This window comes from Cariama cristata, unplaced genomic scaffold, assembly GCF_000690535.1.
Source record: "Cariama cristata isolate BGI_N322 unplaced genomic scaffold, ASM69053v1 scaffold18134, whole genome shotgun sequence".
In the NCBI taxonomy this organism is placed as follows: Eukaryota; Metazoa; Chordata; class Aves; order Cariamiformes; family Cariamidae; genus Cariama; species Cariama cristata.
The window spans coordinates 10,920-24,634 of NW_009613703.1; the positions used below are offsets into that span (position 1 = coordinate 10,920).

Consider the following 13,715-nt stretch of genomic DNA (forward strand, 5'->3'; position numbering starts at 1 on the left):
GGAAGACCCACGTTGATCCCTAAAAACCTCTCTGACCTGGGTAGGTGGGTACTCTGGACATGCAGTGCTGGCCTAGGGGCTTTAGGTGGGTGGTTAGGACCAGGCTGAGCTTGTGCAGTGCTGTAGAGCTGTCCTGGTGGCCCTGTGACTTGGAATGTGTGAAGGGGTCTCTTCTTACCAAGAGCTGAGGAGCAACACCTAGAGTTGGGTGCGGTGGGAGAAGTTTTTGGTGGTCTGTGGCTTTGTTCTGCAGCAGGGCACTACCACCTCTGCTTTACAGAGAGCAGGGGCTGTAGGCATTTCAGGGGTGTTTGGGGGTGCTCCTGAGTTCTCCAAGCCAAGTAGATGTTTTGCTGATGGAATTAATCAATATTTTAACCCAACAGAGGAATCTCACAAGCCAGGGACCAAGGAGAAACGTAAAAAGGCAGCTTCTTTCCAAACAGTGTCGCAGCTGCACAAGGTAAGAGCCAGCCCCTCATCCAAGGCCATGAGGGAAGCGTGCTCTGAGTGTCCCAGTATCATTCCCACTTCCCTGCCAGGACTCTGGGGTATCTTACACATGAGCTCCTGGAGCCTGAAGGACCACCAGAGCTCCTGAAGGACCACCACTAGGCAAAAACATCCTCTCATCCTTGGGCAAGGGGTCTGTGCCTGGCAGAGTCCCAGCCCTGTCCCCGTGCTGCTAGGGAAGGACACGAGGCTCCAGGCTGGGAGAGCAAGGGCTCCCTTTGAGCTGGGGTTTGTGCTGCTTCTGCCCGCGTGATGCTTGTGCTGCTCGGCAGCTCCTTCGCCTTTGAGAGAGCGGCAGTTAAGACTTGTAGTGATGTTTAGATAATGTATTACATGAACATCACTTTAAGTCTGTGCTACTTCTCTCCTCATTCTTGTCAGCGGGAAGGACAGCCTTTGGGCAGAAGAAAATGGAGGAGGATCTTACAGGTCTCTGAGCAGGCAGCTCTCTGCTGTCCTGTCCAGGGAGATGACCTGAGCTATTTTACAGCTCAGGATAACACCCCCCGCCCCGTTCCTATGCTCACCACAGGAGTTATTTGTCCATCCCAGAGCTTAAGCAACTGGAAAACAGCACAGAGGGGTGTGTGAGCCCAAAGCTGTGTCCTGCCATGACAGCCTTGCAGTGACAGGGTGCTCAAAGAGGGCAGCGCTTGTGTCAGAGACCCCGTTCAGGGAGACGTGTGACTTTGTCCCTCCTGGACAAGTAACAGGCCTTGGGGAAAGGTGTCTGTGGCAAGAGGTTGCCCCATGATGACATGGAGCTGTGGGAAGGCATTCCCTTCCCCAGGGTGGTCCTGGACAAGCTGAGCCTGTACAAGCAGGGGAAGGCAGCCTGGAAAGATCGAGGGTGCAGATGCTTTTCCCACCAGAAAAGGCAGGGCCATGTCTTGGCTTGAGCCCTGCCTTGGAGAGAAAAGGAGGCCCAGGCTGGATCGGCAGGGCCCCGTCACGGCCGAAGGGCATGGGCAGCACTGTGGAGGTGCAGGGGAAACCTGATGAGATGAGGACTGCAGCCAGTGTGGATGCCAGCACTAGATTGGCAGGGTGCTGAGCACAGGGCTGATGGGCACCAACTGGGCTGTATGCCAGCAGTATGCTCAGTCCTGTGGTCCTGGCTCTCCCCTGCAACAAAAAATTACCTACAAATACTCGGGAAGCATCTGACTCCTCACTCTGGCATAGCAAAACCTGCGGGTGCTGTTTGGCATGTCTGCCAGCCCGGTCCCCTCTGCCATTGCTCCCACCCTGGCAGAAGGCAGTGGTCCTGCCACGGGGCTGGGGATGTCCCATTGGCAGGATAGCACAGAGAGCAGCCAAACAGGAGGAAATTCCCCCTGTCTCATGAAGAGTGGTAAGGGGGTCTCAGTGTCTGCTCTCTCCCTGCCTGTGGGGTGAAGGGGCTGGAGAGAAGTGTTGTAGGGGAGCAGAGCTGTTCCCTCATGTCTCATCCCCTGTGTCTGCCCTACAGGAGAATCTCAACAAGCTGATGACCAACTTGCGCTCCACTCAGCCCCACTTTGTCCGCTGCATCATCCCCAATGAGACAAAGACCCCAGGTATGCATGGACCGAGACAGTAGGCAGTTCCCTTGGGTGACATCCACATGTGGGAGCTGGCAGGGACTCTCACACCCACCTTCTCCCCAACCCTTTTCTTGCAGTGGTTCTCCTGCCACTGACACCTGGCCCCATCTCAGTGTGGAAACCCCTGTGACCCATGCCAATAGTGTGTAAACCCCTGTGACCCACGCCAATCTCCTCTACTAGAGAGAATGAGTTTTGCCAGGCTCCCATTGTGGTTGTGCATTGATGGTTGGGCTGTCTTGCACTTGTGTATAACAGCAGGCACGGATGAGTCTTTCAGGCTGAATTGCACCATCCAAGGCCCAGGCTGCAGCACTGGTGCTCAGCATAGGCCTACAGGACAGGTTAACACCCGTGTTCAAAACCACGGGCTGTTTCCAGAGTTCAGGCCCATGTGCAGCTCCATTTCCCCTGTCCTCTTGGGCTGAGTGTCTGCTCCATCTTTGTTCTCATCCATAGGAGCCATGGATTCCTTCCTGGTGCTGCACCAGCTGCGGTGTAACGGTGTCCTTGAAGGCATCCGCATCTGCCGTAAGGGATTCCCCAACAGGATCCTCTATGCAGACTTCAAGCAGCGGTAACTCCCTCTTCTTCCTTGCCCAGCAACCCACACATGTTCTGAGGGGAGACAGACTTGCCCTGGCTCTGTCCTGCTCCCCAGCTTGTCCAGGGCTGGTCTGAACCACCACAATATGCCCAGTGCCTGTGCGGTTTGGGATAGCTCTGCTGCTGGCTCTGTGGTGCCAGTCATGAGTAGTTTGGTGCCAGACGTGATGAGACAGCAGGGCTGGTGATGTTTGAGATGCTGTATGCAGGGCTAGGGCAGGTGGATGGTGGCAAGGCTCAGGTTCTCCCATCCTGGCTCAGATTTCTCTCTGCCCTTGCAGTCCTCACCATTCTCCATCTGGTCTCATCCACCCTGCTTGGCCTGGGTGTGACCAAGGGCTTCCTCCTGCATAGTCTTCCTTGTGCTCAGGGACTAAGATCTTGCAGCGTTCCCTGGTGTCTGCTCTGCAGAAGAGCCCATACCCTGGAGCTCCTGGTTCATACATGGCTCCAACCTGTGCTGCAGTGCCATGCTTCCAGGCGGAACTGGCCTGACTGGGGTTCAGGGATGATGGTGGAACCATCGACTCTGTGCTGGGGTTCTCTTGCATGTCCTCCCTCTGCTTTGTCCCTGCAGCTACCGTATCCTGAATCCAGCAGCCATTCCAGATGACAAGTTTGTGGACAGCAGAAAGGCCACAGAGAAGCTGCTGAGCTCCCTGGAACTGGACCACTCACAGTACAAGTTTGGTCACACCAAGGTGAGACCAGGCAGCTGGTCCTTGGGAGGGAGACATTGCCCCTCCTGTCTCTCTGCAATCCCAGTTTTGCTCTCCGTGCCCGGCTTGCTCTGTGCCTGGCCACAGCCCTGCTGAAGCCCTGTGCTCTGCAGGTTGCGTGTGGCCCTTGAAGGGATTGAGGAGGGCAGAGGAAGATGCAGGCTGGGAAGAAACAGGTCTGAGCAGAAGGTCACTGCTGCCTGACCTCACACCACCCAACACAGCAGCTAGCCCCCGCTGGGGAATGCGATGTGCTCAGGGCAGGGAGATCTGGTGCCCAGCTGTGCCTGTGCCTTCTGTGGGTTCACCTCCCACCAGGGCAGAGCGTGGGTGGGTGCCCGTGCAGGGAGGGCACCTAAACCTACAATGTGTATCTCTCACTGCTCTGTGTGTCCCTGCTTTGGGCCGCGTGTAGCCCAGATCTGCCTGGCAGGTTATGTTACCCCTGAGCCTTCTGTCCTTTCTGCTCTTGACTCTGCTCTCCCTCTCTTGCTTGCAGGTGTTTTTCAAGGCTGGTTTGCTGGGCCTGCTGGAGGAGATGCGAGATGAGCGTCTGGCCAAGATCCTGACCATGCTGCAGGCCAGAATTCGTGGGCACCTCATGCGTATTGAGTATCAGAAGATCATCAGCAGGAGGTAGAGTTGTCGAGGGGGAAGAGGCAGAACTTTGTGTTTCCTTGTTCCTTCTGCACATTTCAGTGGATTTGACCTGTGGGGCTTGTCTGTGGCTGGCAGTGGTCGGGTAAGGCCCTGTCCTGAAGGGGTGGAGACAGACCTGTAAGAGGTCTGGCATGAGCCTGGTAGGGAGGGTCAGTGTATCTAGGTGGGGGGAGCCTTTGGTTTCCACTGGAAGATTCAGAGGGATGCAGAGTGAAGAGACCTGAAATCCAGGCCACAGCACCCATCCCACGAGGGCCATTACAGTGTGCAGACAATGGGCCATTCATTCAACATACTGCCATTTGTCCAGCTGGTGGAGAGTTCAGCCATGTCCAGGCCTGCAAAAGCCTGCTGCAGTGAGGATGGGATGTGGGGAATCTGCACCCATGATGATGCTGTGCTTGTATCCCTCCAGGGAAGCCCTCTATACCATCCAGTGGAACATCCGGGCCTTCAATGCTGTCAAGAACTGGTCCTGGATGAAGCTGTTCTTCAAGATCAAGCCTTTACTCAAGTCTGCTCAGACTGAGAAGGAAATGTCCACCCTGAAGGAAGAATTCCAGAAGCTAAAAGAGGCTCTGGAGAAGTCAGAGGCTAAGAGGAAGGAGCTGGAAGAGAAGCAGGTCTCCATGATCCAGGAGAAGAATGACCTGGCTCTCCAGCTGCAGGCAGTGAGTGCCTTACCATCTCTCTGGAAATGTAAAGATAGTGCAGGGTCCATGGGTAGAAGAAGGAGCAGAGTGTGCTAGATCCCTCCTTCAGCCTCTTGCAGTTCTGAGACCCCCTCTTTGCCCCAATCTGTTTGAAATGCAACATTAGACTCAGTGCAAACCTGAAGCAATGTCACAGACTTGCCATCTCAGGGCTGCCACGGGGATTCATGGTCCCCTAGCTCTGGAAAGGGTGACCTCTTCACAAGGAGGTAGGAAGGACGGCAATGTTCGCTCGCCAAACTGTGGCTAATCTGTGCTGATTCTGTGCCAAAAAGTGTCAGTCCAGTGTTTCCTTCCTCTGGAAAGATTTAGTTGCTGTTATCTCTTAAGCCCTGGTTAGTGTTAGTGGTTGTTCCATGGACTTTGGAAATGGGCAGTGGCTGGAGCTGTCTGGTTTTGTACACCTGAGCACCTGGGGCTTGCTCTGCCCCTGCCACAAGGAGAGCTTCAGCTCTGGGCCAGGATGGCATGGCTGAGAGCCTGCTGGTATGCTCTTGGGGCAGTGGGTGAGCACTGGCTCTGCTCTGCCTGTTCCAGGAGCAAGACAACCTGGCAGATGCAGAGGAACGCTGTGACCTGCTGATCAAGTCCAAGATTCAACTGGAGGCCAAGGTGAAAGAGCTGCAAGAACGTCTGGAGGATGAGGAGGAGTTGAACTCAGACCTCACCGCCAAGAGACGCAAGCTGGAGGATGAGTGTGCAGAACTGAAGAAGGACATTGATGACCTAGAGATCACACTGGCCAAGGTGGAGAAGGAGAAACATGCCACGGAGAACAAGGTAACTGACTCTCCCTGCAGAGTACAGCCTCATTGCCCTGGAGCCTCAGTGCTTGTGGGGGCACCGAAGAGAAACGGCAGGGACAAGGCTGCTGGTGTGTGGGAGCTGGGGCAGGGCAGAGTGCAAAGAGGTGTGGGAGAGGGCAAAACCCTCTGGTGTCCTGCCTCATTGGACAGGAGTGGTGTGGGCAAACGGGTCTGTGCAATGGCAAGTGATTTGGGGCGTTGACAAACCACCTGGTGGAACCAGCAAGGCCAAGGGGAGAGGGGCTGGCTGCTGCTGTGGTGCCAAGCTGCTGTTGATCATGGACTCCTGCCTTTCATGTTCAGCCTGGAGAAGAGGAGGTTGAGGGGAGACCTTATCGCCCTCTACAACGACCTGAAAGGAGGTTGTAGCCAGGTGGGGGTAGGTGGTTTCTCCCTGGTAACTAGCAATAGGACAAGAGGAAACGGTCTCAAGCTGCGCCAGGGGAGGTTCAGGTTGGATATTAGGAAGAACTTCTTCGCTGTTAGAGTTGTTAAGCATTGGAACGGGCTCCCCAGGGAGGTGCTGGACTCTCCATCCCTGGAGGTGTTCAAAAAACATTTAGATATGGTGCTTCAAGACACGGTTTAGTGGGTTTAGTGGGCATGGTGGTGTTAGGTAGATGGTTGGACTTGATCTTTGAGGTCACTTCCAACCATAATGATTCTATGATTCTGTTCTATGATTCGTGGATCAGGCTGCTGTATTAGCTTTGCAACCCCTCTCTCTGAGAAGATGCACTCAATTTTTGACCTCACTGGTCTAGGTTAAAAACCTGATTGAAGAGATGGCTGCGCTGGATGAGATCATTGCCAAGCTGACGAAAGAAAAGAAAGCACTGCAAGAAGCCCATCAGCAGGCCCTGGATGACCTGCAGGCTGAGGAAGACAAGGTCAACACGCTGACCAAAGCCAAGGTCAAACTGGAGCAGCAAGTGGATGATGTGAGTCATAGGCCAGTGACAGTGAAGTGGGAGAGGTTTGAGTCACACCTCCAGGAGAGCCCAAAGGCTGTCCCTGAGTGCCATCTGAAGGGTGGGATCATTATCAGATCCCCATTTAAGATGGCCAGGTGATGAATAACCCCATTGACAAAATGGCCCTGAACCAAGAGGTGGTCTAGAGTACCTCATGGAGAGCAGTCCTGGGCTGAGGGAGTGGGACTGGAGACCAGCTAGGAAACAGCTCTGGCTCTCAGGGCTGGGTGAAGTTCCCACAGCAACGTACGTGGGGTAGGTGGGGGCTACAGGGGGTCCTTTCCCTCCCTCTTCATTCTCCAGCTGGAAAGCTCTCTTGAACAAGAAAAGAAAATCCGCATGGACCTGGAAAGAGCAAAGAGGAAGCTTGAAGGAGACCTGAAGTTGACACAAGAGTCTGTAATGGATCTGGAGAATGACAAACAGCAGCTGGAGGAGAAACTCAAAAAGTGAGTGTGTGATATGTGCCGGGGCTGTACGCTTACTCTGCCAGGCCAGTGCCCACCTCGAAATCAAGTGGACGTGTGGCCTCTGCAGGGGCTGCTGGGATGTGGCTTTGAGCACTGCTGGTATGATCAGTCCAGGCAAAATGAGGGCTTAGTTTTCCTGGGCACTATGCAGAGGTGCTGAGTCAGCTACACAGACTAATAGATCAGGGTGCCATAGACCTTGGGGTTGGAGAGGAGAGACTTGCCTGGCAGGATCCTCACGCAGAGCTGGGACCTCAGCTGCAAGTACAGACTTCATCACTCATGTCCCATTCTTACTGGGGAACTGGAGAACAACACCTAGGGACCTCGTAGGGGAAACCTCAGAGCCAGGTTGTCTGCCAGTTTGGCCAGCCTTCCCTCTGAGCCATCCGTGCACTGTTTCTTACCCCTGCAGTCCCTTCCCTGGGTGGGTTCATTTGTCCTCTGGACCTGGGTGTTACAGTGCAGGGAACAATCTTCCTCTGGCTTCAGGAGCCAGAGGGACTTGGCAGGATGGTGTTTGTCTGACCAGAGGCTCTGCCTTCTTTCTGTACAGGAAAGACTTTGAAATGAGTCAACTGAATTCAAGGATTGAAGATGGGCAAGTGACTGAGGCCCAGCTGCAGAAGAAGATCAAGGAGCTCCAGGTATGGCGGGAAGAACTCTTCTCACAGCCCAGGAGTCCTAAATTTCCATCAGATGGAATGTGCTAGGGAATCTCCAGTCCCTCTCTGAGCACAGGGGCTTCTCCTTGGCAGAAGAGTGATGAAAAAAGCTGGCATCGTTAGCAGAAACAAAGCCCTCTGCCAAAATGTGCTGGACTGAAAATTGAAGAATGAACTATTGAGCTGAATGCTAGCACCAGCATGAGGAACAGCTTCTAGGATGTAGTTCTGTCCAGACTAAAACCTTAAATCCGGTGCCTGGACTCTGAAGATCCAGATCTAGTATGTTGGGCTTTTTCCTATCAGGGACAGGCCCCCAGATTCAGGCTGTTTGCATGGAGGTTCCCACTGAAAAGAAGCTAGTATCAGCCTGCATCCTAATGGCAGGGTACAGAGGGGAACATGAGCTCTGCAAAACACTCTACCAAGGAGCACCAGGCATGCCTGCCCCCGAGAATCCCAAAACAACCCAAGCATTTGCTCCAGACTGGTGGCTTGCTGCTCCCCAGCATCAGAATCACTTTGCTTAATTGTGGAGAGCGAAGATGCTGGAGCTTCACCTGGTTCTTGAAGCATCTGCCTTATTCTGTCTCTGCCAGGCTCGCATTGAGGAGCTGGAGGAGGAGCTGGAGGCTGAGCGTGCCGCCAGAGCCAAGGTGGAGAAGCAGCGGGCAGAAGTGTCACGGGAGCTGGAGGAGCTGAGCGAGCGGCTGGAGGAGGCTGGTGGGGCAACGGCCACGCAGCTGGAGATGAACAAGAAGCGGGAAGCAGAATTCCTGAAGCTGCGGCGAGACCTGGAGGAAGCAACCCTGCAGCACGAGTCCACGGCAGCTGCCCTGCGGAAGAATCACGCAGACAGTGTGGCAGAGCTGAGCGAGCAGATTGACAACCTGCAGCGCGTCAAGCAGAAGCTGGAGAAGGAGAAGAGCGAGATGAAGATGGAGGTGGATGACCTGTCATCCAACATTGAATACCTCACCAAGAACAAGGTGGGTACTGGTTCTGTACGGGGCAGGTTCTTCTCTTCTGTGAACATCAGTGCAACTGTTTGCGGTGTATTCAGCACAGCTGTGTCCATGGGATGTTGTCCAGGGTGGCTCTTTGCCATGGCCAAGTCCCTTTTTTTCACTAGGTATAGCTTGTCCCTATGTCACTATGGCAGCGCTTGCAGGATGCTTTGCTTGCCCTGGTGAAGTCTGGAGGATCTGGGAAGACATTTCCCAGGAGACTGACTGCAGAGAGCCACTGTTAGCTTAGCAGAGACACAAGAGCTCTGGCAGGTTCCTGCTCTCTGCCTTGTGAGCCCATGGGATCAGCTGAGCAGGGCAGCGAGGTCCCAGGGTGATGCAGTTTTGCTGAGCCCCTTCCAGGAGACCGGTACTCGCTGGCCAGAGCTGGGTCTGACACAGGTTTTGCTTGGTGCGTGCAGGCCAATGCTGAGAAGCTGTGTCGCACCTATGAGGACCAGCTGAGCGAGGCCAAGTCCAAAGTGGACGAGCTGCAGCGACAACTGACCGACGTGAGCACGCAGCGGGGCAGGCTGCAGACCGAGAACGGTAGGTGGGGGTGGCAGCCAGAGGATGCGTGGCTGCCTTGGGGCTGGTCTTGCACTGGGGCATCGGAGTGAGGGAGTCGCGGGTCAGCCAGGCAGACTGCCCTCCTTTTCCCATGGGCCAAAAGGAAATAACAGCAGGAGCTGCATCTGGAGTAGGGAGGAATGGGATGTCCATGTTGTGCCTCCACTCAGGCCTTGCAGAGGTGCTGTATAGCTTGGCAAGGAAGAGGACCTCAGTGGTGATGCTGGTTGTGCTGGGGGATGTGCTGTGATCTCAGACATCAGCAGGAGGGGTTTCCTAGCTGGCATACTTTACGTTTAGCTGTTTGCACCTCTGCCCATGGGCCCCAGCTTGCTTGGGTAGGGATACAGCTGGGATCGCTGGAGGTCTCCATGCAGCTGAAAGGCACAGGCTCTGGCAGAGTATGAGCTAATGCAGATTGCAGCCCTTTGGTCCCAAAGTGACTGTTTTGGCTCTGTTTGAACCCAGGGGAACTTAGTCGGCTGCTGGAGGAGAAGGAGTCCTTCATCAACCAGCTGAGCCGTGGTAAGACCTCATTCACACAGAACATTGAGGAACTCAAGAGGCAGCTGGAGGAAGAGACCAAGGTAAAGCTTCTAGGGCATGGCTGATCTCTGAGTGGCACAGATCTCAGGGAATGGGACATGTGTCTCACTGTGGCAGTGGTCCAGATTCTTGGACTGGGAAGGTGGGACATACCCTGCACATAGGAGCCCCAAGGGCAGCTCTAAACCTGGGAAAAAGAGAAGTTCCCTCCCGCTGTCCCCAATCCCTGTGCCATGGCTGGTGTCCTGGAGCCTGAGGCCAGCTGCTCCTCTCATAAGCTCTCCCTTCCTCAGAGCAAGAACGCCCTGGCCCATGCCCTGCAAGCTTCCCGGCATGACTGTGACCTGCTGCGGGAGCAGTACGAGGAGGAGGTGGAGGCCAAGAGTGAACTCCAGAGGAACTTGTCCAAGGCCAATGCAGAAGTTGCCCAGTGGAGAACCAAGTATGAGACGGATGCCATCCAGAGGACGGAGGAGCTGGAGGAAGCCAAGTAAGTCTCACGGCAGAAGGTGGTTCCTTGCAGGTGGCAAATTTCCATTCAACGATGGGGCTTTCCCAGACCCCAGGGTGAGACTGCCCAGATTTGAGGTTGTTTTGGGCAGGGCTGTGGCTTCCCCTCCTCAGAGCAGTGGGGTGGGATGAGACTTGGGCTGGAGCTCTCACCCCTTGCTGCCGTTGGCAGGAAGAAGCTGGCGATCCGGCTGCAGGCAGTGGAGGCTGCCCACGCCAAGTGCTCCTCGCTGGAAAAGACCAAGCATCGGCTGCAGACAGAGATCGAGGACCTCTCGGTGGACCTGGAGCGTGCCAACTCGGCCTGCGCTGCCCTGGACAAGAAGCAGCGCAACTTTGACAGGATCCTGGCCGAGTGGAAGCAGAAGTATGAGGAGACCCAGGCAGAGCTGGAGGCATCGCAGAAGGAGTCACGCAGCCTGAGCACAGAGCTCTTCAAGCTCAAGAATGCCTACGAGGAGTCCCTGGACAACCTGGAGACCCTCAAGAGGGAGAACAAGAATCTGCAGGGTAGGACTGGGCTCAAGCTCTCCCCTTGAACTCTCTGCCCAGACTCCTGCTCTCACAGGCAGCCTCTGGCAGCCCTGTCCTCAGCCATGTGGTGGGATGGGGGGGTCCCTTGTAGGCAGGGAGAAGACCTTGCTGCTCAGCCAAGCCTGGCCCATCCCTTGGAGGGACGCAGCAGCCCAGCCAGGAAGCCAGCATGTGTCCTGCCTTCTTGCTGGGAGCACTCTGGGCAGACAGGCGGTGTCACTTGGCTCTTGCTTCCAAATGGTGCACGGTTTGCTGCCGAGAGTGCCATGGCTGTGGCATGACACTGGCTTGGGAGTGTTACTCTTGGACAAGCAGGTCTCCATGGGTCCGTAATGCCTCTCCCATGCCCTCTCCTTCACCCAGACTGCAAAGATGTCCCCAAGCACAACCTCAGCTACTCTCCAAGGGGCTGAGGAGACATCAGCTGAGCCTGGGCAGGGCGATGGGGAAGTCACCTGCGTGGGGCTGGGCCCCACAAACTCCTTCCTGACCAAATGCCCTTCCATCCCTGCCAGAGGAGATTGCGGATCTGACTGACCAGATCAGTCTGAGCGGCAAAACCATCCATGAGCTGGAGAAGCTGAAGAAAGCCCTGGAGAGTGAGAAGAGCGATATCCAGGCAGCTCTGGAGGAGGCTGAGGTGGGTCCCTGTTTCCCACTGTTGCTTCTATGTGCCTGCCACCCTTAAGAGCCACTGGGTTGGGTGCTGCTGGAGCAGTAACCAACACCGTGCTGGCAGGGTGACGGCCCGGAGCCGGGCTGCGACCCTGGGCACCCTACTCGTGGGGGTTGTGCAACCACAGCAAGGCACTGGGGTGGCTCCACCTGCTCCACTCCCCACAGCTCTGGGCTGGGGTGGGGGCAAGCCCAGGCTAGGATGGGTGACTGGGGAGATCCCCCCCGGCAAGGGCCACCTTCCCATGGCTGCCACTGTCTCTAGGGGGCCCTGGAACATGAGGAGAGCAAGACGCTGCGCATCCAGCTGGAGCTGAACCAGATCAAGGCTGATGTGGACAGGAAGCTGGCGGAGAAGGATGAGGAGTTTGAGAACCTGAGGTGTGTGCTGAGAGGAGACAGGCTGGGCCATCACTGGGGGGCAAAGCTGGCGCCATGGCCCTGACAGGGCTGCCCCAGACTGGGTGTCCCCAGGCAGATGGGGTTGATGTGTCGTCTCTCCCACAGGCGCAACCACCAGCGCGCCATGGACTCCATGCAGGCCACGCTAGATGCAGAGGCCCGGGCCAAGAATGAGGCCGTCCGGCTGAGGAAGAAGATGGAGGGAGACCTGAACGAGATGGAGATCCAACTGAGCCACGCCAACCGTCAGGCCGCCGAATTCCAGAAACTGGGCCGCCAGCTCCAGGCCCAGATCAAGGTTGGGCAGCCGTGGGTGGGACAGATTCGGTGCTGTCCCTGCTGCCAGCCCCAGCTCCCTCCTGTCCCCACTGACCCCGTGCTGCCCGGCAGGACCTGCAAATCGAGTTGGATGACACTCAACGCCACAACGACGACCTGAAAGAGCAGGCGGCCGCCCTGGAGCGCCGCAACAACCTGCTGCTGGCCGAGGTGGAGGAGCTGCGGGCAGCGCTGGAGCAGGCAGAGCGGAGCAGGAAGCTGGCGGAGCAGGAGCTGCTGGAGGCCACCGAGAGGGTCAACCTGCTCCACTCCCAGGTAAGGGACCGCCAAGTCCTGCATCTCCACTGGCACTGGAGAGCCAGGAGCCTGTACAGCAGTGGGGCCACCAGCCATGTTGAACGGCCGGTCCCTGTGGCACTGAACCTGCTCTCTCTGCAGAACACGGGCCTGATCAACCAAAAGAAGAAGCTGGAGACGGACATCTCACAGCTGAGCAGCGAGGTGGAGGATGCGGTGCAGGAATGACGGAACGCTGAGGAGAAGGCGAAGAAGGCGATCACGGATGTAAGAGCGTGGTGGGGACTGTGCTGTATGGTTTGGCAAGGGTGCCCAGCACCCTGTGGGGCTGATGGGTAGGAGAAGAGGGGAGAGCCTCCAGACTTCTCCCTTGAGCCCCTGCGTCTAGCAGGGCTGCCGGGCCTTGTGGTGATGCCTCTCTGCTCTTGGCCTTGCAGGCTGCCATGATGGCAGAGGAGCTGAAGAAGGAGCAGGACACGAGTGCGCACCTGGAGCGGATGAAGAAGAACATGGAACAGACCATCAAGGACCTGCAGATGCGCCTGGATGAAGCAGAGCAGATTGCTCTCAAGGGGGGCAAGAAGCAGATCCAGAAGCTGGAGGCCAGGGTGAGAAGGCAGGGGCAGGCCCCTGGCTGTGTCCCCAGGGAGCTCTGGGGGGGCACCAGCACTGCCCCATCCCTCTGGGGCCAGGCTATGCCACCAGGGACCGTGGGCAGTAAGGGACAGTCCCTGAGGACCTGCAAGCCTGGGCCTAGCTCCCAGTCTTTGCTTGGGGTGGCTTAGCCTCTGCTGTGCCTTCTCTGAGCTGGGAAAGCGGCTTGGCCTCAGCTGGGACTGGTGCTAGGGAGCTGAGTGCTGAGCTGGCCTCTACCCACCCGCAGGTGCGGGAGCTGGAGGGGGAGCTGGATATGGAGCAGAAGAAGATGGCTGAAGCCCAGAAGGGCATTCGCAAGTACGAGCGGAGGATCAAGGAGCTGAGCTACCAGGTACGGCAGCACCACTCACAGCTCCAGCCCAGCAGGACTTGGCCCAGCTCTCCTTGGGCTCAACCTCTTGCATTAGCCAATAACCCCCCCCCGTGAGCCCAGCCCAGCCTGGAGTTGTTCTGGGCTCTGTGCAGGGACCCACAAGGGTGGGACAGGCTTCTGCTTGTCACAACATCCACCCCCTGCTCTGTGTCC

General features: G+C 56.5%; 1 protein-coding gene across 1 annotated transcript in view; it reads left to right on the forward strand.

Annotated features, from left to right (window-relative positions):
• The window catches only part of MYH7B (myosin, heavy chain 7B, cardiac muscle, beta), a 24,904-nt gene that overhangs the window by 10,236 nt on the left and 953 nt on the right, over nucleotides 1-13,715 (forward strand). The window contains 22 exon segments of the mRNA XM_009699126.1: nucleotides 387-463; nucleotides 1,985-2,072; nucleotides 2,559-2,676; nucleotides 3,283-3,406; nucleotides 3,924-4,060; nucleotides 4,500-4,755; nucleotides 5,335-5,577; nucleotides 6,368-6,544; nucleotides 6,881-7,026; nucleotides 7,604-7,694; nucleotides 8,312-8,701; nucleotides 9,142-9,268; nucleotides 9,758-9,876; nucleotides 10,129-10,325; nucleotides 10,518-10,855; nucleotides 11,395-11,519; nucleotides 11,820-11,935; nucleotides 12,062-12,254; nucleotides 12,347-12,550; nucleotides 12,674-12,799; nucleotides 12,970-13,140; nucleotides 13,416-13,520. Coding sequence (XP_009697428.1) covers nucleotides 387-463; nucleotides 1,985-2,072; nucleotides 2,559-2,676; nucleotides 3,283-3,406; nucleotides 3,924-4,060; nucleotides 4,500-4,755; nucleotides 5,335-5,577; nucleotides 6,368-6,544; nucleotides 6,881-7,026; nucleotides 7,604-7,694; nucleotides 8,312-8,701; nucleotides 9,142-9,268; nucleotides 9,758-9,876; nucleotides 10,129-10,325; nucleotides 10,518-10,855; nucleotides 11,395-11,519; nucleotides 11,820-11,935; nucleotides 12,062-12,254; nucleotides 12,347-12,550; nucleotides 12,674-12,799; nucleotides 12,970-13,140; nucleotides 13,416-13,520 — 3,668 coding nt within the window.